We start from the raw sequence: 26,158 nt of genomic DNA on the forward strand, positions 1-26,158 counted from the left end.
CGACTTGGACCTCATTTGAACTCTTATGTCTGTGATCTAACAAAGAAAGTGAACGACGAGATCAGTGTTGACCAAGGTAACTCACCTTACCTTGCCCTTCCCCTTTACGAGCATACCGGTGATCCAAACAGTAGCTGACGTAATACGGCCAGGGCGCCGGCCAAGCTCTGAACAGGGAGAGGTGATTACATCACACCTAGTTCTGCCGTGAAGACTACGATCGTAGGCCTATGTGTCGGCGCGTGTTGAAAGGTACCGTTTGATCGTCTTATGAGCTGAGCCGAAGGCTCTTCGAGCTCAAAGTTTGAAAAAAACAACTGTTTGGACGCCAAACAGTAAAAAAAAAAAAACCTGTGGGAACACAGTTCTGTTTGAGAGAGACCCGAGTCAATGCCTATGTAAAACATTGCTTTTTCCAATGCCTTTGGCCCCCGACGCATGCTTGGCTGCACATGGCCGAAGGCCGAGGACACCGGAAGCCTCCGCCATTTTCCTTCGTTATACCAAGCTAACCGTGGGGGACTCGCCATTTGTGTAACGGTCCCTTGAGGAACATCGCATGAATGTGTGACAGGTTTATGGGGACTCTTTTGCAACTCCGCCCGTGCAATGGGTGGACTCGTCTACCCGTGGGCATCCCCACGGGAGTCTTGTGTTGCTACCCATTTAGTCTAACCACTTCCTCTAATGGTCGTTTCCACACGAGCGCCATGATGAGGCAGAGTAGCGTGCTCTCGGTTGAAAGGTACAGAAGAAGAAAGGGGAGAAAATAGTCACCGGTACGGTACTACGGTACGGTAGGAGAGAAAAACTGGCTTTGGAATCCGTAACAGAATGTAATACTAGTGGATTGATGAAAAGAGAGGGGGAGCGTGACCTCCTCTATGTCGAAGGCGCCGGGCGGAGGCGGTAGGTGGAATCGCTACCCACCCCCAACCAGACATTGTTAAACAAATCGTAAATAGAGGAGCAGAGTTTTTTTTTTCTTGATCAAGTTACTTGTCAGTATTATGTCATTGCTCTTTATAGATCGCTCAGTCATAAAGCATAATTTTGTTCAAAAGAAAAATAATTAAACATGTAAATATGCATGCATATTTGTATTTGATTTTATCAATATTTCGCTTTGCTTGGTGACGTAATAGATCATTATAGATCTAATTGTTTACCAGATATTTTTGTAAATTAATAATTTGATAAGAAGAAAAAAGAAGAAATAAGTTCAAATTATTGTTAACATTTTATTTAGACCTTAAATTTCAGCAAATAGACGTAAAAAAAACATAAGTTGACAGCATAAGAGCAAAAAAAAACAACTCTCTTTTAAAAAAGTTATTTAAAGTTCAATATAGATAAGGGAGATCAATATGCTTGAAAACAACATGGCGGCATGTATAGGTATTTGGCCATCTAAACTATTATTTTACATTTATTAATTGTATTTAAATTTAAGAAAAAAATTTTTGGTGAATCATTCATTTTTGACGCTCACATTCATGATTACCATTATTAAATAAAATCTTAAATCTAGATTCTTCTTGTGACTTGTCAATCTATATCTATAATATCTATAATTTATTTTTTGGAGTTTGAGTATTTATTTTAATTTTAATTTTTATAATAATAATCTAGATCTAGTCAATCTAGAGCTCGAGAGTCGAGTCAGAAATAAATGTCTTAAATCATCATGATATTCAATTATTATTCATCATATTGAATTGATTATTGAATAGATAGTATCATAGTATACTATTGAGTCATATTGAATTGATATATTGAAATAGATTATATTGTGATTTAAAATAACAGTACTCAGTTAACTCAGTACTTACTAATCTTAGATGTCAATTATGTGTGTAGATCTCTACTCTACTATTAGTAAGTTACTTAGGAATATAGACTCAAGCTCTAGCCTAGATTCCTAGATCTATTATAATTATAGACTATTTATAATATCACGATCTAGATTTAGATCTAGATCTAGATCTAGAGTCTAGATGAATCATGTTTTTATAATCTATACTTGTATTATTTAATATTAATTATTAGATCTAGCTCTAGATTCTAGATATACAGTTGTAAGTCTAGATCTAGACTGCTGAGACACCTTCTACTAAGTTCTAAGATCTAGTCACTATTATCTAGTCAGACTAGTCCTAGACAATATAATAGTCTCTTTAGAACTCTAAATATTGACTGTTCAGTCTATATCTATATTTATCATTATAAATGTAAAAAAAATATAAATAAATATATAGATGTCTAGATATGCTAACTTAATAAATAAATAGAATCTAGTCTAGATTAGTAGATCTAGATCTAATCTAGGTTTAACAATAAATTGAATAAATTAAATCCACTCCTAACTCCTACCTTGAATTCATCCTTTGTGATTGTGTAATGTAAGCCAAGCACTTTCAGTAGAACAAGATCTAAGTGAAGTGATCTGGATAACACAAGGAGGGCAGCAAATCGTTTTCTTTATTACACTGGCTTGCTTTCAAAGTGTAAGGATCAATATTATTTATTTCTGAAATTTTCTGACTATATCTTTCTTTACTCAACTCATCCATGGTAAGTGCCTAAAAGCGTTTGTTGATTGTGCATAGAAACCAGATTTTTACCACCAATATGTCTGCCGTGTCCAAATCACGTGACTATGTCTACTAACCCATTGAGAGATTTCTTAAATTTATTAAAAATTTTATTTTCAGATTTATGATGATTCATTCCACTGATTAAAAAAATACAGTTGACAGATATAGTCTTTTTTTAATCAAGTTTATAAAAAAGCACTACTGTCCTCTGCAATGTCAGTCCTCTTGGCAGTTCAGTTCATCATTGAGGAAGTGTACAACCATCCAAACATTTCTGCTGTAGTATCAGTCTCCTCACTATTGCTGTGGCTGTCTATCAGACGCCCCTACGACATACCTCCAAACCCATGGATAATATTCCCCATCATAGGTCACAGACCACTGCTGCGGGGAGATCCGATAGTGACGCTTCGGAAACTGCGCAAGGAGCTGGGTGAAGTTTTCAGCATTTACGTAGATGCTCAGCTTATTATTGTAGTGAATGGATATGCTGCCATCAAAGAAGCTTTCTTCACACGTGGTGATGAGTTCCACTGGAGACCTAACACAAGAATCTGTGACTTATTTCATTTTGGTAAGTCTTATTCTCATGTTGCTGTCAAACCTTAGTGCGTCAAACTTCATTAAAAATTACTTAGAACTACTTTGAAATAATTTTATATAGCCTCTAGTTTTGATATTCTTAATTCTTACAAAGGCTGCAGGATACACATTTGAGACCAAAAGAAATCCACTGCTGAGGACAGATGTAGATGGCGAAAAGAGAATCTAAATCGATCACTGGCGGGAAATTAAAATTAGACTCTCTTCAGCCTCTAGTTTTGATATTCTAAATCTTTACAAAGGCTGCAGGATACACATTTGAGACCAAAAGAAATCCACTGCTGAGGACAGATGTAGACGGTGAAAGAAGAATCTAAATCGATCACTGGCAGAAAATGGTTAGGCCTATGTCTGCTCTGGATGTGGCAAAATTTGTTGGTCGCAGCTGGGGCTGCATAGTCATGGAAACACTGAACTCCTCATTAATCTTTGGACTCAAAGACAAGCCTTATTATTATTATGTTACAGTGACTAATCACCCATTCTGTGGAGTCTGTACTAAAATTAAAATACTTATATTGGACTCCTTAAAACATGGTAAATACACCAGTTCTTCAACATTACAGATTGCAGTTGTATTGGAATTTATTGACTGCAATGGCAGGGGTCAGGGCACAAATATTTTAGCACTTTTCTGTGTGACTTTCTTACAGCATCTATCTAGGGAGGATCTGTCACCAACCTTTGAGTTTTTAAAGAAACTTTGACCATGCTGCTAATCAAGAAAAAGTGTCTTAAGAGTTAGGGCATGAAGTCTGGGAGCTTATGAAGCATAATCAGGCCCGAATAAGCTTTTATAGATCAGTGCAGGACTTGCCATTGCCCCATTTGTTTGTGTTTGTCATGATTAAGATGAACTGTGGTTCATTGTACTTTCACCGCAGGGGTTAAAGGTCACATCTCTTGTTCTTTATGTGTGTTGTAAAGTTGTCTAATCTAAGTTTTCATGAAAATATACAATAATTCCTTGCAAAAGCAAGGGTTTGTAACTGTTTCTATTCGAGACTTTAAAAAAGAGAAGAGAGAATTGGACTCACTTAAGCCCTCGCCCAAATGGAGGTTGATAATAATGTAACTCCACCTTGGTTTAATAGCCACTGAAAAGAAATAATGGTAACTTATTTATTATTTATTTATGTTTTTGTAAGGAAACAATTGAACCATATAATATGCCTAGACTGAAAAGTGCACAGTCTTTGAGAAAAGTCTTTGAATTCTTACTGTAACTCTTTTCCTCATCTGTGCTCTTCTAGGTGTCATTTGCAATTCAGGCAAGGAATGGAGAGAACAAAGGAAGGTTACAGAAGCAGGTCTAGAACATGTCAAGCCCAATAGTTCCACCTTCATACACAGAGAGGCTTCACATCTGATAACAGCACTAAGAGCAGGAGAAGCTAAGGCTGAGGATGTCTTTGTAAGTTTATTAACACACACCAAACTAATGTTTCCAGTTTCAACTAGATATGATACACTTTGTTTATAATGAATGAATTGTTCTAGATGTAATAACTTCATCCATTTGGGAACATGTCAGATCAATAATGTATTAAAATCATATTGATAGTTTATTATCTATATCTATTTTCAAGTAAAAAAAAAAATTCATTTAGCCATAAATTTTAAAAGAGATCAAACTAGTCTACCTGCTATTTGAAGCAGTCACCTTGTAACACCTTTTCTGGTGCTTATTAAAGTGTCTGCTGAGTATTAACTAAACTGGTCTTCTGTTCTCTTGAACTATTGTCACAGATGTCTACTATAGCTAGAGTAGCACAACAAACATTGATATCTATTAATCAACTCATTATTCAGCAGACAAATATATTTATTAAATGTAAAGTAATAACACAGTGGCAAATTCAGCCATAATAGCAATACAAGTAGTACTTCATAAAATTAACTGTAAGATCCAATGGAATATTATATATCAAGTATACATAATAACAACATCTTGTCAGGGTTCATTTCTTTCTTGTCTTTGGCTTTGCTTGTTAGGGGTTTACACGATTACTCAATACCAATTAATGAATACATGCTACACAAATACTTGTTACACAAATAAGAACAATTAATACTTAATAAACTTCAACTCTTAACTCCATCTTTCATGAATACCAAAAACTCTTTAATATCAAATAAAGCACACAATTATATTACTCTCAAGAAATAATACAAGCAACAGTCCAGGAAGGAAACATCCAACCTTCCTGGACGGGAACAAGACTTCACTAACTAACACACTCTCTCACACATTCAAGGAAGACTTAACCATTCAGTTCATAACACGTGCAATACTATTCACATAACAAAGGGATATAACTAACATATCAAAATATCAAAGTAACATTTTGCCATACCTCCCCTTGACACATCTAGTAATGCTTTTTAAACAATACAAATAATACGTCCATTCACTTCTATGGCCAGAGTGACTACGGATCTCTGACCATGTGGTCAGTTCCCAAAACGAGGCTTACCCATAATTCCCAACTAGATTTCACTTTCCACATGAAATATGATAAATAAGTGTTCTCAGTGAACCTTGACTACTGCATGTCACAGTGTCTCTCAAACCATACTGTGACACACTAATTTATACATCTGAAGAAATATTGTAACTCTTTTGCAACATATTTGGAAATTCTTAATTCTTTTTCTTGTAGGTTTTGTTCCATTCTGCTGTGTTCAATGCCTTGACCTCAGTTCTGGTCTCTCGTCGTATGGACTACAAAGATGTTCGATTAGAGAAAGCTGTTGAGCGTTTTAAAGAGAACTTGGAACTGTTCTCTGATAGCAAGTACCCAAATTTCTTTCCGTTCCAAAAATTTCTTATGGGTGATTTCTTTGATGTGAAGTTTCTAAGAATCAACATGACAGAAATTCATCAGAAAATTATCAACCCAATATTTGAAGAGCATCGCACTGAGTACAATGATGAAAAGGTTGTGGACTTCCTGGATGTCTACCTGAAGGAGATGAAAGCTCAGAAAGGGGTGGAGAAAACAACAGTGGAAGGTTTGTAGGTCAATTTATTTGAGCTATGTTTGTTGAGGTACCTTTTGCAAGCACATCCATTTAGACCAAGGCTCATGTGATTACTTGCTAGCTCACTCATGTCCGACTAATATGTTAAAGTTGACTAGCAAAATAACTTGAACTGATTTTTTTTCGTTTGCCTGACAGCAATTGTTCATCTCATAGAGCTTTTGTTTGTGTGGCTGTAGAGACCCATTCTGGAGAAATATTACCACCCATATTTAGCACAGGGAAAGGAGGCCCCTTGTGTGCGTGTTATAAAATGTTTGTTTCTTTTACATATTTTGGATGTTCCTTGAGAGCTGAAGATAATCTACATCTTACCCCAAAACTTCTGCTGTATGACCGGGGATGGCAGCAGGAAAGGTATGAACCCAGGACCTTCTAGACAACCGAAGGAAAGTCCATTGAGCATATTGCATGACCAGGGCTGGAGATCATCACTATCTTGTCCATAGCTTGCCATGTCCTCACCTCTCTCCACATAGTGCGGCCTTCTCAATATCAAGATCCCCTTTAGTTACATCAGAATTTCTACTACCTTTCACAAGTTTGCCTTTTCGAATTAGTCTTGGGATTAGTTTGTTTTGTTTAGAAACCATAATATCTTATGATTGGTAATTTTGTATTGGTTTTGTGTTGGTTTTAAATTTAACTCTTATAACAAATTTTTTTTTTTCACCAGCTTTAATGTCTAAAAATTAAAGTTACAAAAGTTGGTTGTATTAAATATGTTACATAATTTTGTTTTATTTTTTTCTACCACTTTGTCATTTTTTATTTACTTGACTAACTGAATGTATGATAGAAGTTTAGAAGGCTCAAAAGTAAAGTAGCAATCATACATAAAACACTGAACCATAATCTTCAAATACAAAAACAAAATTTAATAAAATACTCTGAAAGACACAAAGATAAAGGCACATTCCTCGTCCCATATGCTAGGACAAATTTGTACAAATACTCCTTCTTCCCTAGTGCTATTAGAGCATGGAATGGGTTGCCTGAGCTAGCCAGGAAAACCAGTGACTTGGCAGAATTTAAGTAATTGATAAATATGCATGACGCGTAGGACGTAATCATCTTCTTTTTTTAAGTAATGTCTGTATTATATAAGATAAGATAAGATTGCACGAATGTATGATAGAAGTTTAGATCACATTAATGTTATTAAAGGAACATATAAAAGCTCTTTCATTCAAGTTCTTATACATATGGAATGCAAGCTCAGCACTGATTTTTAATTTTAAATAATAGATTTACTTTTTAATTGTAGCATTCTTTGGGTTTTATAATAACAGTAACATGTTTTATGTTGATCAGAAAGAAGCTGCCAGGCTGTGTTGTATGACTTACTTTGGCATGGCACTGTCACGACTGGAGCCACTTTATACTGGGCTATAGTGTTTCTTTTGAGAAATCCTTCAGTGCAAGACAAGTTGAAAGAACAAATCGATGAAGTTCTTACAAAAACAGGTATTTGTTCATATAATAGTTTGAGATCTATTTATTAAGTCTTACCTTGTTTGTATGATTAACATTTTAACTGGGCATTGATCTTAAGATACATTTATAGAACATTTTTATATTGTATTCATTACTTAATATGGGTTGTTGCCTGATTGTGTGGTATAGGCTTAGGACTGTCATCACAATGGTACCTACGTTCATCCCCTGTCGTCCTGCAGGAAGTTTGGACTAGGACATATTAATCTCCCATAACTTATAAACAAAACAAAAAAAATAAGGTTATATTTCTTGCAATTTAGTTGTTAGTCTAGAAATCAATCCTAAACATTTATAGATGTCACAAACTGCCTCTCCATGGGTGTTGCGTTGGGGTTGTTGTCTAGGGGTTGGATTGCTGTCGAGTCACTCCAAGCCCCACTTAAGTCGTTTACCAACAGGAAGACAGGAACATCTGTGAGATACTCTGCACACTCTCTGTCGTAAATAACCAAACCAACTTGTGCATAAGATCAATGAAGCTGTATTACTTTAATACACCAATGTATGTACAGAATAAGCAATAAAAGAAAAAAGCTAGTCACACACACAGCAAACTACCACCTTCACACTCACGTTCATAACTTCAACTCTACCTGCCAACCATGTGCCCCTGTTGACCAGGATCTCACCCCTGAATGATAGCCACAGTCATGTTATCAGTAACTGGAAGCTTCCCAAAATTTACCCCTCCCATTATTATGAACAAACAAGGTTTGTGACGTTAAAGTCTTAGTCTAGTGGTCACTGTTGCAGTTCATAGATTAATATAGATTGAGCTTAGCTACCACACTTAACCTAGAGGCTCAATGTCTTTTGTTTCTGCTTTGTAATTTTTAATATCCTAACTTTTCATACTAACATTAAGTTTTATATTTTATGAACCTAGAGGCAACTTCTGAAGAGGTAAATGGGAGTCAAAAGTTGAAACCTGAACTGCCAGTATTCTTTAAAGCATTTATCTGTGAAGTTCAGCGATGTGCAAACATTTGCCCTATTTCAATGGCTCATGCGGTTGCCAAAGAAAAATTTCTAAAAGGCTACAGGTAGGTTTTCCTTACTAAAAATTCTGTATCATGAAAACTAGGCTTTTTTATGCAAATGAAAATCTTTTTATTCAATGATATTTTTTTAATGGTATTGTATTTATTTATTTAGGAGGTATGGTATCAGAGTGGTAAAACGCAAAACTGATGGGTCTCTGAGTCTTTGAACTCATGATTTTGAGGACCCTCTTGAATCCCCAAGTTCTAATGGGTACCTGACATTAGTTGGGAAAAGTAAAGGCAGTCGGTTGTTGACCTAGTCACATGACAACCATTGTTAACCCTCGGTCATAGAAACAGATGACCTTTACATCATCTGCCCCCTATAGATTGCTGGGTATGAAAGAGGCTACTTAATTCATTTTTTTTTTGGAATGTGAATTCTTTGCTTTGGTTATATCTTCAATCTGACATTTCAGGATCCCCGGAGATGCTGTCATTCTTCCTAACCTAGACTCACTTATGATGGATGAAGATGTCTGGGGTGACCCACAAGAGTTTAAGCCAGATAGATTTACTAACTCTGATGGCAAGCTCTCTATTCCTCATGAATTTAAACCTTTCTTTCTAGGTGGGATATAGATTGCATGTTTCAAGTGGTTCAATCTTACATATAGATTTGTCTTGTTATAAACCTGTTTTTAGAAGTAATAATTACACTGAATATGTTTGATTATTCAATATTTTTGTGATATCAAAGCACTTAGCTTATGTAAAATTATTGTCCATTAAAAACAGTTAAAAGATAACAGCATTCCAAAATAATATAGAAAATCAATATAAATTTACACCACATTGCAGGACAGGCCACTGTCCTGTTGGCTCATTTTTATCACAGCTATGGCCAAACTTTGAGTCACGGTGCCTCCACTGTGGGGAAGAAGAGGAAACCGTGTCTCATATTCTTTTTGACTGCCCCAGATGTTGATCTCCGTCTCGACATGTCTGGGAAACCACAATTTCTCGACCTGTATCGTGACATGTATGCATTACGCAAAACAGCAGGGTTTCTGTCAGGGTTTTTTGCAAGACAGGATTTGAGCCTCTCAAGCCCTCACTCAAATAGCGTTTGATGATGATCATGATATAAATTTAAATATTAATCAGTTCAGTGACCTTGAATATGTAATAATTAGGATTACTTAAATATGTATATATTTTTTTTTTACAAATTATGAATGAAAACTCCTCCATCATTGATTAAATTATTTTAATTTTTTCATCAGGTACACGTTGCTGTCCAGCATCTTTCCTAGCTGAGAGTGTCTCATCCGTCTTTCTTGCATTTATATTATACAACTTTGATATTCTTCCTGAAGTTCAAGGCAGTCTGCCGTCATCTCAGAGGAAGAGAGGCCTCATTCCTTACCCTCCAAACTTCAAATGCAAATTTGTGCCCCGCAGGAAAAGCCAGTGATATTAGGCTGGGCCATGATTATCTAAAAGTAAAATATGTTTGTTCTACCAATTACAAATTAGCTCAAACATCTGTGTTTGTCATAAATAGTGGTTCCCAAACATTTGACTTATAACTCCATTTTCTAAAATTAGAGTACAGCACCTTCAAAGTTCTTTTTTTTTTGAGGCTAGAAAAGCCCATATTTTTATAGCCAATAAAAAAGTTAGAAATCAGGTTTTATGAGCAGTATTGATTCAGCTTCTATAAATTTCTAGTCATTACTATCAGTAGCAGTCCTTAGCCATTATCCTCTCCCTGAAAGAGGGACCATAGAAAGCTTTGTCATCTCCTGGGTTAGGAACTGCTGAACTGAAATTTTAAGGAATCGCTGTTACAATCATTGAGTGCTGTGTTGTTGTTTTTTTCAAAACAATGCTACTTATTTAGAAAAAAAAAGGAAAATGTTACAAACATGGTTAAAACAAAAAAAATATTATTTAAGTGCCAATGATTTTTACCCGGCCTTTTAGCCAGGAAAAAGGGAACAATTATTGCACTTTTCATTACTACCAATAACAATAAATACCAGTACTAAATTTCTCAATCAAATGTATTCAAATATTATGACATGTGAATCAATGGGATTTATATCTAGATTTATCTTCTTTTTAATTGCCTAGGACATCTTTCATTCTTATACTAGACCAGTGCAAGACATAGGCTAGCAAGAGATCAAAGCCTAAGTCTCAAACTAGAAGAAGGACAATAACAATTCTAATTCATTTGACCTAAGATCTAGACCTAGATCATTATTACTGTTCTGTGGGATAAATTAGAATAGTTTTATATTTCACTTTAATTTAGTAGTAAACCTTTTGGAGTATTTACAAGACAGAGTGCAACTTGAACCAGTATATATAGTCATGGTGATGATTTTTACCGATAAACAATACTAAAAACAATTGCTAGAAAATATAACAAAAAAATGCAGAGCATGGATGAATATTGGATATAGATCTATCATTTCTGTTGTTTTCATTTATCTTAGGCTTAGATCTATAGTCAGATCTATCCAGGTGTAAAGATAAAAGCATAGATCTAGTCAATCTTGATCTACATTCCAGACCTAGCCTAAGGCCAAGGCCTAAGGACAATACTAGATTCTAAATCTAAATGTTAATAATGCCCAAGTCTGCTTCAAGATCTAAATCTTCATTATTACTATTATGACATTAATTTGGGATAGACGCTCCGCACTGAGTTAATAGATATAAGTATAAGCAATCAAATTAGTCACATACTGGATTTTTCAGAATTTGTATCTTATGATTGACAATACCAATCATTCTTCATTTATTAAATTGAGAAACTCTTTAAAGATCTTTTACATTGTCAAATCTTCTTAAATTATTGATATTTTTGTAAATTAAAATGTCTACAATAAGATAGTTTTGAAAATGTTCTAGTACATTTGTATAAAGTTAGGAGTTAGATTTTGATTGAATGTCGAAGCTTAGCTTTGTTATTTTAGAATATTAAACATAGCAACCTTAAAATGTAATTTATTTTCTAATAATGGTTTGTGTTATGTAATTTTAATTTGAGGGTATAACACAACCTTGAAGTAGGCTGTTCACACAAAAGTGTTCAAGCTAATGTTTACAAATATTTTTTAAATAGTGCCAATATGTCCTAAACATGTTTTAAAACATGCATTTTTTTTGCACTTTCAACTTTCTTGTATAGTCCAGTAACAAAATGTTAAAAACTAAATCAATTTGTATCAACTTGACCTGAACAGAAAATCTAGAAAAATGTTGGACTTGATTACTTTCTATATGCACTTGGCAGATAATAAAATTATTTGTAAAAAAATTAACAAAATAATGCTATAAAAATTGAATAGATTTAATTTACAAAATAGACTTTCCTTATTATTTTTTTTACTATATTTTTTTCATTCCTTTAATAGTTAACTCTTAGCCTAGAAATTGACTGGTTTAATAGTTAACTCTTAGCCTAGAAATTGACTGGTTTAATAGTTAACTCTTAACCTAGAAATTGACTGGTTTAATAGTTAACTCTTAGCTTAGAAATTGACTGGTTTAATGGTTAACTCTTAGCCTAGAAATTGACTGGTTTAATAGTTAACTGTCAGCCTAGAAATTGACTGGTTTAATAGTTAACTGTCAGCCTAGAAATTAACAGGATTAATCGTTTGTTAGCCTAGTAAATGAGTGGCTTAATAGTTGGCTATTAGCTTAGTAATTGACTGGTTTAGATTAAGTGTTGATTGGATAAATGATGGTCAGTGATGACTGTTAGTCTAGAAATTGACCGACTAAATAGTTAACTGTTAGCCTAGTAAATGACTGGTTTAAACGTTGGCTGTTAGATAATCGATGGTCAGCGATGTGTAATTTGATATTTGTGTTACATGTTGACTATTTTCAAACAAAAGTATTGATATTTAACCTAACTACTTCCATAGTTGTTCTATTGATTGTGCTCTGTAGAAATGTTTAATGTTGGACATGTATGTCTACTGGCTGTTATTTAACCTTCATTTCAACTCTTTTGATTAAACTCAAGATTGGGAAACAATCCAAGTGACCAAACCAAATTTAAAACTCACTATTAAATTTATAAATTGAAATGTTGTACTCATTTCACATTTGAGCTACTCTTTTATAAATAACGTACGTTCCTTATTGAAGAATGTTGCGTTATGTCGTAGTTAATTATGCCTTTTTTCTCCCATGTTATATTTGTATAAATCTTTTTGCATTGTGATTTGAAAACATTTTATCTTGATTGATTATGATTTATTGCGTACATTGGCACACTTTAGGCCATGTGTGAATTTGAAGTTTATCTTTGTAATAGATAGCAATCCTCAAAACTTGCAATGAGAACGAGTATAAAACTAAAATTTTTGAATCTTGTTGATTAGATGGCCACAGAACAGCACACTATTTACCCTGGCACAATCCTGCAAAAGAGCCCACAGCTCAGCAGCAAAAAGCTGGCTAGAAGAAGAAGAAGATTAGCTGGCCACTAGTATGACCTCTCATAGTGTTTCTCGAATGTTGTAGTATTCAGAAATGTTCTTCACCCTACTTTAGTTTTAGGCAAAAGGCTTTTTAAAATTTTACTGCATAAGAATCAAATGTATCCAGGACTATAAAAAAATGTGTACTTTACAATGTTTGTTATTGATGATTTTATTTTCATTTTATATTCACTTTTTTCTTTTATTAATCAACTATACATAAACATATGGATAAGATTTATAAGAGCAGTACGCCAAAGATTCAACAGTTCAGTTGAAATCCATTTAAAAGATCATGAACATACAGTATAGTAAAATAGATAATAATCCATGGAACAGTTTAGAAGTTTAAAAACTTAATTCTAACTTAAAGCTTAAAAATGTGAAACAGAGTTTATTTTATGAATGGACTGCCTTGACTGATATCATTGCAAAGTACATTGTTATATATCCATTGAACTAACTTATTTGTGTGTGCAGAACTGTATATGTAAGATAAAAGAACAAGAACCAAAACTTTTTCAGAAACTTTTTCTAAGGCTAAACCATTAGGTAAAACTCCACAGTTTATATATATCCACTTCATGGCAGTCAACTCAAGAAGGGGTTGACCTTTGTGTTATTCCAATCTGATTGACTTAGATTTAAATTTGTACTCATTAACCCTTTAGATGCGTGTGGTTGTTTAGCCTATAATTTTAATTCCATTTTGTAAAGCACTCATTGTAAATAAGCTCAGCACTTTAAGGGTTAATAGGCTATTGATGATATATAACAACATAAGGTAAACAGTTTACTCTGGCGACCATTACATAGATCTAAGTAGTTTGGGCACCATTTTAGAGTGCTGTCTCTTTTAAGTAACACTGATCTAGTCTTGTGTTTCCATGAAACACTTCTTCCATGAAGCCAAGGTTGTGTCCCTTGCCCTTTGTTTTGTTTATAAATAGGTTGTATATTTATACAGTTTACAATCTGCTTACTCTAAACTGCTTTCTGAACAAAACTTGTTTATTTTTGTATGTTAACAAGGTATAGTACACAAATTCTTATGAATCTTATTATTTATTTTTAAAAAATCATTTGCAGATATTGTTAAGTAAAAATTTTTTTTTCTGAATTTTTACTTGAAGCCAAGTGACCAAGTGTTGCAAAAGTACAAATAGTTAAGAGGCACTGAGAACTTAAGTATGTAGTAATTACTTTTACTTATTAATATTTCTTATCTCTTTTCTTCTTCAACAAAACTTTTTTTAAAAATCTCTTTTTACTTGTTAGATCTTGAACTTCCGATGAACATTGTCCTGGCCATGATTAAAGAATATGTTCATGTTTTGTAAAATAAATGCTTCATCTGTGTGTGTGTCTGTTAGAAACAAGTCTCAGACATTTGAACTTCTGACTTGATTTGATAATGTGTGTGTCGCAAGATAATCTTGACCTTTTTGTTACCATCTCAACAGTGATACAAGTTCTACTTCAATGTCTCTGTTGTAGGATACCAATGCTAAGACACTTGTTCATTGTCCCATGTATGCAGCTAGTCTCATCAAGTCAACAACTGAGTGTTGATTTCATTCAATTTAAAAAAGGGAACTAATGAGACATTAAAATTTGAACATTTTTTTTTTTGCTATTGTGCATGTAAAGAATAATTGGATTTTCAACTCCATTAGTTTGAAGTAAACATAAAATGTCTCCACATAGAGTTCAGATACAACTATTTTTTTTCTTTATGCCACTCAGTATTTTACATAATTCACTTTGACGCTACATGTTGGAGCCTCAGGAAGTTTTGATCTCAACAAAATTTTTTACAAAATGTGAATTAGCCTGTTTTTTTGTTGTTTTTTTTTTTAAAAAAAGGAATTGTCAAAGTTCTTTGTCAGTTATGTTTGTTTGAATTGTGTTTGAACTGTGTTGGCCATGTACAATTCAGTTGTATAAAATTTGAAATTTGAAATTAGGTTTGTATTGTGTATTCTATTTAAACAAGAACTTGTGCCAATGTCATTTATTTCAATAAGAATACAAGTTTCTCAGCAAGCTTCTCTGTTCCTCCATGTGATGTGTTAGGTGTGTAACTTCTCTTGTTGTGACATGCAACAGATGTGTGTTTTCATTTCATTCAATCTTATGTTTGTATTTGGCTTGTTTCTCTTCAATTCATACTGAATGGACATTCCTGTATTGCAGATTGAGACTATGATCTACTTTTATTGCTGTCGTTAATAAAATGTCACAAATAGTCAATAACAATTCTTTCTTTGGTTTGTTTCATTTTAATTTAGTAAACTTACCACTTACTTAGACTTGCATGATAAAACAGTGATTGAATCCCACCACTAAAGAACACAGACCTAGACTGTCAGTTCCTGCTTCTAAAGTGACAAGCTGACTCCATTGCGATTGGCCACTAACAACAGCTTCAGCTGCATCCCAGCTTGTATCCATGTTTCATAAATCCATAATGAAGGTACAACGAGGTTGTCTTCATTTGGATTGTTTCAGCATCCATGGACACCGCCACATAGGGAGGAAGAGTGATTCATACTGTTTTAGGCACTGGGGGGAAGAGTGATTCATACTGTTTTAGGCACTAGGGGGGAAGAGTGATTCATACTGTTTTAGGCACCAGGTGGGGAAGAGTGATTCATACTGTTTTAGGCACTAGGGGTGAAGAGTGATTCATACTGTTTTAGGCACTAGGTGGGGAAGAGTGATTCATACTGTTTTAGGCACTAGGGGGGAAGAGTGATTCATACTGTTTTAGGCACTAGGGGGGAAGAGTGATTCATACTGTTTTAGGCACTAGGGGTGAAGAGTGATTCATACTGTTTTAGGCACTAGGGGGGAAGAGTAATTCATACTGTTTTAGGCACTGGGGTGAAGAGTGATTCATACTGTTTTAGGCACTAGGTGGGGAAGAGTGATTCATACTGTTTTAGGCACTTGGGGGGAAGAGTGATTCATACTGTTTTAGGCACTAGGGGGGAAGAGTGATTCATACTGTTTTAGGCACTGGGGGGAAGAGTAATTCATACTGTTTTAGGCACTAGGGGGGAAGAGGGATTCATACTGTTTTAGGCACTAGGGGGGAAGAGGGATTCATACTGTTTTAGGCACTAGGGGGGAAGAGGGATTCATACTGTTTTAGGCACTAGGGGGGAAGAGTGATTCATACTGTTTTAGGCACTAGGTGGGGGAAGAGTGATTCATACTGTTTTAGGCACTAGGGGGGAAGAGTGATTCATACTGTTTTAGGCACTAGGTGGGGAAGAGTGATTCATACTGTTTTAGGCACTAGGGGGGAAGAGTGATTCATACTGTTTTAGGCACTAGGGGGGAAGAGTGATTCATACTGTTTTAGGCACTAGGGGTGAAGAGTGATTCATACTGTTTTAGGCACTAGGGGGGAAGAGTAATTCATACTGTTTTAGGCACTGGGGTGAAGAGTGATTCATACTGTTTTAGGCACTTGGGGGGAAGAGTGATTCATACTGTTTTAGGCACTAGGGGGGAAGAGTGATTCATACTGTTTTAGGCACTGGGGGGAAGAGGGATTCATACTGTTTTAGGCACTAGGGGGGAAGAGGGATTCATACTGTTTTAGGCACTGGGGGGGGGAAGAGTAATTCATACTGTTTTAGGCACTAGGGGGGAAGAGGGATTCATACTGTTTTGGGCACTAGGGGGGAAGAGGGATTCATACTGTTTTAGGCACTAGGGGGGAAGAGGGATTCATACTGTTTTAGGCACTAGGGGGGAAGAGGGATTCATACTGTTTTAGGCACTAGGGGTGAAGAGTGATTCATACTGTTTTAGGCACTAGGGGGGAAGAGTAATTCATACTGTTTTAGGCACTGGGGTGAAGAGTGATTCATACTGTTTTAGGCACTAGGTGGGGAAGAGTGATTCATACTGTTTTAGGCACTTGGGGGGAAGAGTGATTCATACTGTTTTAGGCACTAGGGGGGAAGAGTGATTCATACTGTTTTAGGCACTGGGGGGAAGAGGGATTCATACTGTTTTAGGCACTGGGGGGGGGGAAGAGTAATTCATACTGTTTTAGGCACTAGGGGGGAAGAGGGATTCATACTGTTTTAGGCACTAGGGGGGAAGAGGGATTCATACTGTTTTAGGCACTAGGGGGGAAGAGGGATTCATACTGTTTTAGGCACTAGGGGGGAAGAGGGATTCATACTGTTTTAGGCACTAGGGGGGAAGAGTGATTCATACTGTTTTAGGCACTAGGTGGGGGAAGAGTGATTCATACTGTTTTAGGCACTAGGGGGGAAGAGTGATTCATACTGTTTTAGGCATGTGCAGAAAATCATCACATAATTATTTCATTTACATGTATCAGATTTTTGTTCAGATTGTGAAGATAAAATATTCTAGCCCATTTCTCCTGCAGGATGTGGGGATGACGGTAGCATGAACATGGGGCCATTGCAATGACAGTCCCCAGAGTGTATATCACACAACTAGGCATCCATTCTGTCTGAATTGAGGTATGAAGGTAAATCATTGGGGTGAAGTCTAATGTTTGTTCTGATTGTAGTCTTCAAGTACAAATACCAATAAACAAAAAAACAACTGGGAAATGTTCAGAATATGGGAAGTTTATTATTATTATTATTTTTTTTAATGAAGACAACATTTTACAAGAATTATTTTTTTTTACAATAAATAATGAAAAAAAATGAAATGCCAATCTGGCCAGAAGGAAACAAACATGAAAAACACTGGTCATCACATTGCTCAGAATTCTGAATTATATACAAGTTAAAATATAACCAGAAATGAGCATTGCAAATTACAATTAAGGGGTAAAAACAAATATATGAAACTTTAATGGCGAGATAAAAAGAAATCTATTTGACCTATTTTCCAATAACATATTTCACTAAAATTCAAACACAAAATGATTAAGATTGCCAACTACTTTCTAATAGGTCCTAATAAATAATGACGCACTGACGAATAGAATTATAACTGATTAGATACGAAAATTTAAAATAAAGTAGCTTTATGGTGTAACAAAAATTTCTACATACCCTGGCCCTGGCTCACAAAAATGTATTTTCATATGGCGTCACCAGTCACGTGACAATGTAGTAATGGCAGACAATGTAACATTTAATCACTTGAGGAGATGCTTGATAATACATAGATCTAAGTGCTAGTCTATTCCTACTCGATTCCAGTATTGTCACCTAACTGCTTTGTCCAATAAGTTCGTCTACTTAACCCATACAGCGTCTCGTCTGCTGATCTATTGAACTTCCGCCAAGCAAGCTTTACAGTTAAACGCGTGCCTGTCCATTCTTCTATACAGGAAGCTTTTGTCGTTATTTAAAACCAAATTAAAAAAAGAAAATTGAAGACAGACAACTGAAGATGTATAAACTATTTTTATGTGTGAAGTTAGCATGGAGATTTATTTCTAGTGGACAAGAAGAATTCTTTAAGATAGGGTTCTTAACATATTTTATCATTAAATTAAGTATATGGCTAAATGAAAACCGATGTTGAAATATTTACTCTATTTATTTCAAATATATGCCGATAATGTAATGGAAAGACTGTTATTTATGTAGTGATATAACCCTTTCGGACTGCGTTTTAGATACCATTTGTATTTCCACACATAATCAATACAACATTATCATCTCTTTCTTGTCATGAGGATAATTTTTAGACCATCGTCTTATCTTATATGATACAGACGTTACTTCAGAAAAGAAGATGATTTCGTCATGCATATTAACCAATGACCTAAACTCTGCCAAGTCACAGGTTTTCCTGGCTAGCTCAGGCAACCCATTCCATGCTCTAATAGCGCTAGGGAAGAAGGAGCTTTTGTACAAATTTGTCCTAGCATATGGAACAGAGATTGCGACATCATCTTTATGTCTTTCTGAGTATTTTATTAAATTTTGTTTTTGTATTTGAAGATTATGGTTTAGAGTTTTATGTATAATTGCTACTTTACTTTTAAGTCTTCTATTCTGAAGGCTTTCTAAATTTAGTGATTTTACTAAAGGTGTTACTAGTCAAATGTGAATATTCATTTGTTATGAATCTCACTGCTCTATTTTGTGTCTGTTCCAGTTTCTTAATATTTTCTTGAGTTGGGAGGTCCCAAACAGAGGATGCATATTCTATTATTGGCATAACCAAGGTTAAATAACATTTTAGCGTTATGTTCTTATTTGATTTTTAGAAATTTCTTTTAATAAATCCTAATGCTTTGTTTGATTTTTTGTTGATTGTTTCATCAATATGGGATTCCATGACTGTTTTTCATTTATTATAACACCTAGGTATTATGCGTTTTTAGTTTGTGTTACTGGTTCATTGAAGTACACGAACATAAAAGTCACCTCATGCATTTTATTACCGTACTTATCTTAATAAATTAAAGTTCCTTCAAAAAAAAGTATTAATTATGTGTTTCTACATGTCTTTTTTTTAAATATTAAAATGAGGTTTTTCTTCATCGATATTATAAATTAACATTTAATATTTCATAAAGAGTAATTCAATGTTTTGCTTTTTTTTAAAATGCAAATTACAAAACAAAAACAATACCATTCGATATCTATTGTTATACTAAATGATTATAACAAATCAATCTTTTTTATCTTATCAATTATAGGCGTTCCTTCTTAACAGAAGTACATCCATGTTTCAATGAAGGCGTGCATGTTAAGTAGTGGCTTAAACCCTGAGAATCATTAGTTTTCAGGGCTGATTCAAGCTCTAATCCAACAGGAAAAAGAATGCCCCCTGTTTGAATTCGGCCTAGCATATGGTATAAGAAATCTGCCTTCATCTTTGTGTCTTTCTGAGTATTTTTTTTATGTTGTTTGTTAGTATTTGTAAGTTATGGTTCAGTGTTTTATTGCCATTTTAATTTATAACTTTTCTGCCCTAACGTGTCTCTAAGCTTAGAAATTTTACTGATAGTAAAGATTTTAACTTCATTGAAAGTGTTTTGACAAATACGAGACATTTAGCAACTCACGATGACACTCATTATAAGTTCGTGGATGTTTGAAAATCGTAACCTTAGTACGAAGTGTATTCCTTAGGCCACTCTTACAGAGGCCTGTAGCCTACATTTCAATCATTTTTATGGTATCTACATGTTACAAAAGTACATACGAAATTCAAAAAGACATTACAGTGTAAAATCAATTCAGTAGACACAACCAGGTACTCTTGTGGATGATCGGTAAGCACGTATATATTAAACTGTACATATTGTAAGATTTTATTCCTTGATAATAACGCCGTCTTTTAAGAATTATTTCCGTAGAAAATGCCACATGGCGACTGGCTTGCGTAGCGACGTCATCATCTGGTTCCAGTGCGTGGCTTCAGTTCCGGAAGTATGGGCCCCTACAATCACGTGACCTAAGGATGGTGTCCTGTTATCAGCCTGGTACTCGGCTACTGTTATACGCAATTGGACAGTCTGGGGAAGTGAAAATAAAACGGGATTTCATGAAGGCCTATTGAAGATAGTATCAGTAGGTTTACAACGAGGAAAATGCGATTTAATATAGGCCTACCAGTTAATAATTAAGCAATAATTATGTGCATTTTCAATACAGTCTTTAAAATAGGTAAGGGCCTGTATAAAATTAAAGCGTAAGGTCTATACTTAAACCCAGCAGAGTACTTATTTCAGCAGTAGAAATATTTAGACAAACAAAAATTAATAGTAGAACTTGAATCAATGACGGGCAAATCTTTTTTAGGACTTGTCCAAAGACTAAAAGAAGTATTTTTGAAGATCCACAGTTAAATAAGTGAATAAAAGGTTTCACTAGTAACAAAATTGACCTAATGCGACTTATGAAGCTGAAAGTGTTTTGAAAATAACTCGATCTCAATAATTTGGTTCGAATGGGGACGTCGTTGTTCTTTAAAGTGTTCAGATATGTACATCCGTCAATTCATTTCTAGCACAGCTTTTTCTAAATTTCTTTATTGAAGAACTCTACATCTATATGAATATGCAAATATTGCATAATTCTATGAGCAAAAGATATATATTATTTGGAACAATGGATTTCGACAAGACCTTTCAGAATCTAAATTTTTGGAAAATTTAGAAATAATTGTTTGAGATTATTACTAGAAGGGAATTTATTTTTTTCCAAGATGCTGCCAGCTTGGGGCCGCACAAAAAAAAAGTCTGTGCCTGCATGGTTACAAATTAACTTTTTAATAAAAAAAAAAAACTGGACTATTTCAAATCTTCACCCTTTTTTTTTTGGAACAGTGAAAACAAGAGGAACTAGTTTAGCCCCCCGTACACGTATTTTAGCCCCCCCCCCCCCATCCCCTTTAAGCAGGGCACCAATGTGCACTCACTGCCATGACTTTGTGCACTCACCGGTAAAGCCGTAGATGGAACAGAGAAAATCATGGCCTCGTTGAAGATTGGGTTCTTTTCCCCCCGTTTGACTGTGGTTTTTTTCTTGCTGATTTTTTTTCCATTCTGCATGAGGTAAACTTTGACAAAAGGATCTGAGGAGATAATATTGAAGACCTCAAAATTGTACAGACCTGAATGGTATGATATACTTTGTTGTAGCATTAAGTTCCTAGAATACACGGACTTTATTTCCATTAACAATACATACATCACGCAGTCATCCTTAAAACAACAAGAACAAACAAAATTAAAAGTCGAATGTAAGTAGCAAGTATAAAGTATGTATGACCCGCATAGAAATCAAAACCGTTTGACCAATTTTGATAAAACTTGGCATAAATGTTTCTTAGATCATGGCGGAAACCGTAGTGTATGTTTCATGTCCCTCACATAACCATAGGGCCCTAAAATAAAAATAAAAATACCCAAAATTATCTCTATTAAAGAAGAAACTTTTTAACAAATCGGGTAAACCTGTTTTCACAGTATTTAATATTTGATATCAATATGTCGGCTAAACTGGTAAACCTATTTTCACACTCTACTTTCATTTCCGTTGAAAAAAAATGTGAAGGGAACATTTTCCATGTTTGACCTAGATCTAAATCCAATCCACTAGATCCGTTAATACCCAAACTAAGGCCCGCAGGCCGCGTGTCTTATCCGACTAGTAAAATATAAACAATAATTTAGCCCCCAAAAAGTTCATATTGAGTGACACAGCATCAATTGTTTTGAGTCAATCATGTAATAAATTTCTAACAAAATTTAGACAATGTCTAGTCTAACAATAATACATTTGTGCGAATGGAAATATTTGTATAAATCAACTTCCATGTTAGTAGCATGCTTAGTTTAATATGTTCCAATCACTTTTGTGGGCCCGTTTCAACTTGATCTGAGAACCGGAAGTGGGAGAAATAACGTGTAAAAGATTCCGCACAGACAGAAGTAGTTAATATAGGGGGAGAGTAAAGTCAAGAGCTTGAGAGCTTCCACCAAAGATGATTGCGCTCCATCATGGACATACGGTGGCAAGACCGCACTACAAACAGCGATATCCTTGCGAACGCCGGTATGGACAGTATAGAGGGACTTCTTAAGGTCCGACAGTTACGCTGGGTAGGGCTCGTATCCCGTATGGGAGACAAAGACAGTTTTTTGGTAAGCTAAAAGGTGGTCGACGTAACAGAGGCGCCCCACAGAAACGCTTCAAAGACCAGCTTAGGCGTCAACTTTCCTTGGCTGACATAGAAGAGAGCACCTGGTCGCATGCCGCCTCAGAACGAGACAGCTGGAGGTCACTCACGAAGGCCGCGGGATACACATTTGAGACCAAAAGAAAATCCGCTGCCGAGGACAAACGCAGACGGCGAAATGAAAATCTAAATCGACCACCTGCAGACAATGGTTGTACTTGCCCTGGATGTGGCAAAATATGTAGGTCACAGCTCTGGGTGCGCAGCCACGGGAAATACTGCATTCCTCACTAATCTTCGGACTCGAAGACAAGCCTTATTATTATTATTAAAGTAAAGAGTATTGGGAAAATGATAGAAAGTGCCCAATGTTTACGAGGGTGTCATGTGGCCATCGCAACGACCACCCGCCTTTACTTTCCCCCAATCAGTGTCAGGTACCCATTCGAGCTGAGTAGACTCAGCGGCAACCTAAAGATTCCAAAATAAAAAATCCCAGTCTTTACCATAATTTGAACCCGGGACCTGGAAGGCAAGCGGTTTACCACTCACCCACCGCGCCTCCTAAAGAGTTAATTAAAGTTTTGTTAAAATGGCAGAAATGAGGTCATAGGTCAGTACCTCCAGAATCCTTTCCCTCCTTCCATCGTAAGCTTCGAGCTTTAACAATGACAACCGTGAGCCTCTCGGCTGTGGGCAGATAACTCAAAGAGAATAAAATATCTCCATATTCTGTTGGTTTCTGAGAAGAGAAAAAGAGAACTTAGGCAGTTTCAATGTGTTCTACTAGGTCAAGGTTACATTAAAGCAACTAGTAGGCAAAACAAATGACGTACTTTTCTTGAGCTTCAAATAAAAAGTAGTTCTTGTTCAAACCACAGACAGAAACTCTTAATAATATTCTTATCTTATCTTTTATAATACAAACCTGTTACTTCAAAAAACAATAATAGTCACTACTACGCGTCATGCATTTAGTCATGCATATTAACCAATGACCTAAATTCTGCTAAGTCACTGGTTTTCCTGGCTCGCTCAGGCAACTCATTCCTTGCTCTTAAAGCACTAGGGATGAAGGAGCATTTGTAGAAATTTGTCCTAGCACATGGAACGAGAAATGTGCCTTTATCTTTGTGTCTTTATGAGTATTTTTATTAGATTCTGTTTTTGTATTTGAAGATTATGATTCTCTTTGATAAAGTAATGAACCTCATACGAAGAATACAATATGTAGCAAAGTTTCTTTTTCAGGCCTTGTGTTTTATAGTGCAGATGATATTAAGGTCATCAGTTTATTTAGTCAACTGTTAACGAGCCAGCCATGTAGCCAGCACAACGACCAACCGCCTTTACTTTCACCAACTTAAGTCAGGTACCCATTTTAATAGGGTGGACTCAGGGGCGTCGTAAATATCCCATAATTCAAAATCCTAGTCTTCACTGAGATTCGAACCCAGGACTCCAGCTTCGAGGTTTGGAAGCCAAGCATTTAACCATAGAGCCACCGCGCCCCCCTCCCCACATGAAGATTATATATAATATTATACATATATATATATATATATATATATATATATATATATATATATATATATATATATATATATATATATATAATATGCTAAATCTAATGTATAACTTATCAATACCTCATTGATATCCCGCAAGTTGAACCATATCCTCATGGGCATGTTCAGGTCGACATCCCCAACTCTGACGTCTGCTTCTCCTATCACCTTCTGGCGGGCATATTTGTCCACCGAAAAGACTTGAAGCTGCAATGACTTCCCTTGAATTTGTTCAGGCTCCACAGAGAAAAGAAACCTTTCTTTGAAGACAGGGTCTGTGGTGTTTTTCACAGTCTATCGAGAAATGAACATTTAAAAAAAAAAAAAAAAAACACTTTTTTTTTTGAGTCAAGAGAAGTGTACGTTAATAAAAAAAAAAAAAGACGATGCTAAATAAGAGTACTTGTCTTATTCTGTATGCTAGGAGAAATTAATAAGTTGTTTCTTTCCTGGTAGCCATTGAGTACGAAACGGATTAACTGTAATACTTAATCATCCTGGGCAAGAAAAGATTTAAAGAAATGATTTAGTAGATTCTAATTGTGCTAGTAACAAATACGACTAGGTTAACACAAGAGTGGAGGTGAGGTGAATGGGTGGTAAAGTGCTTGGTTTCCGAACCGGAAGGTCCCGGTTCGAATCCAAGTGATAACTCGGATTTTGAATTAATGGATCTCAACGGCGCCTCAGAGTTCACTCAGCTTTTATCTTATTGTATTAAATAAAGACGCTACTTCAAAAAAGAAAAGGATTTCGTCCTACGCGACATGCATCTAGTCCAGCGGTTCTCAACCTTTTAGTCTCGGCGACCCCTTTTTGCAATCCCCCACTCTGCCGCGACCCCCCCCCCCCCCGCACACATACACAGCAATAGAAGAATAGACAAAAACAATCCATTTTTTCGATGGTCTTAGGCGACCCCTGGCAAATCGTCAATCGACCAACAAAGGGGTCGCGACCCAAAGGTTGAGAACTCCTGATCTAGTCATTCAACGACTTAAATTCTGTCAAGACATTTGTTTTCCTGCTGACTCAGGCAATGGGTACCTGACATTAGTTGGGGAAAAGTAAAGGCGGTTGGTCGTTGTGCAGGCCACCTGACACTCTCATTAACCGTGGGCCAAAGAAACAGATGGCCTTTACATCATCCGCCCTATAGACCGCATGGTCTGAAACAAGAACTTTACCAACACAAGAATAGGACGGCAAGAGTCCTCATTTGAAAGAAAGTCAGTAATATATCAGAGAAGACAATTTCACATCAGTTTAAACTTTTCTTGCCGATCAATCCTTGTCTTTTCAATGTCAGACTTGAACGCTTAAAATTCATTTTAGTACGTAACTAATGAACTAATAAATAGTTGCTGGTATTCTTTCAGTGATTTTATCTAAAAGCCCCCTCCCCCACTCCGACATAGTGATAACGGTGTGGACTAAAGCAGCCCTGAAGGATAATACATTTCTTTTTAAACAGTGGAGCTTTTTAGTTGTCTCATCATTGGGTAGTTTGTACATGACAGGAAAAGGACTAAATGAAACGTAGGGCAGCGAGAGAGTGAAGACCATCCCGTATTTCTAAAGCTTTATTCCAGTTATGGAGTAATGGGTTGGCCTATGTATTGTCGAAACTAACCGAGAAGGACGTCCGTAGTATTCAGCGACCTAATGGAAAATAAAGTGTACTTTATTTGGACATG

At 35.6% G+C, this 26,158-nt stretch overlaps 2 protein-coding genes across 4 annotated transcripts in view; one reads left to right on the forward strand and one right to left on the reverse strand.

The window, feature by feature from the left end:
• Positions 1–1,334: 1,334 nt before the first annotated feature.
• Positions 1,335–15,498, forward strand: LOC106067243 (cytochrome P450 2E1-like). Of its 2 annotated transcripts, none has more exons than XM_056033189.1 (8): positions 1,335–1,398; positions 2,715–3,171; positions 4,454–4,614; positions 5,864–6,215; positions 7,560–7,712; positions 8,632–8,788; positions 9,208–9,359; positions 10,015–15,498. In XM_056033189.1, the coding sequence occupies exons 2-8, from the start codon at positions 2,811–2,813 to the stop codon at positions 10,203–10,205; spliced, it is 1,527 nt and encodes a 508-aa protein (XP_055889164.1). In that variant the 5' UTR covers positions 1,335–1,398; positions 2,715–2,810; the 3' UTR covers positions 10,206–15,498. The 2 variants fall into 2 exon arrangements, with proteins under 2 accessions (XP_055889164.1, XP_055889165.1); XM_056033190.1 differs by lacking the exon at positions 1,335–1,398 and adding an exon at positions 2,487–2,507.
• Positions 15,499–17,844: 2,346 nt separating this feature from the next.
• LOC106066276 (synaptotagmin-12-like) overlaps positions 17,845–26,158 on the reverse strand; it is an 82,934-nt gene continuing 74,620 nt past the window's right edge. For both annotated transcript variants that reach the window (XM_056033856.1, XM_056033857.1), the window contains exons 6-9: positions 24,543–24,755; positions 23,515–23,635; positions 21,653–21,786; positions 17,845–20,725 (exon numbers count right to left, since the gene is read on the reverse strand). In XM_056033856.1, coding sequence (XP_055889831.1) covers positions 20,555–20,725; positions 21,653–21,786; positions 23,515–23,635; positions 24,543–24,755 — 639 coding nt within the window. In that variant the 3' untranslated portion in view covers positions 17,845–20,554. The remainder of the gene's footprint in view (positions 20,726–21,652; positions 21,787–23,514; positions 23,636–24,542; positions 24,756–26,158) is intronic.

This window comes from Biomphalaria glabrata, chromosome 6 (genome assembly GCF_947242115.1).
Source record: "Biomphalaria glabrata chromosome 6, xgBioGlab47.1, whole genome shotgun sequence".
NCBI classification, from domain to species: domain Eukaryota; kingdom Metazoa; phylum Mollusca; class Gastropoda; family Planorbidae; genus Biomphalaria; species Biomphalaria glabrata.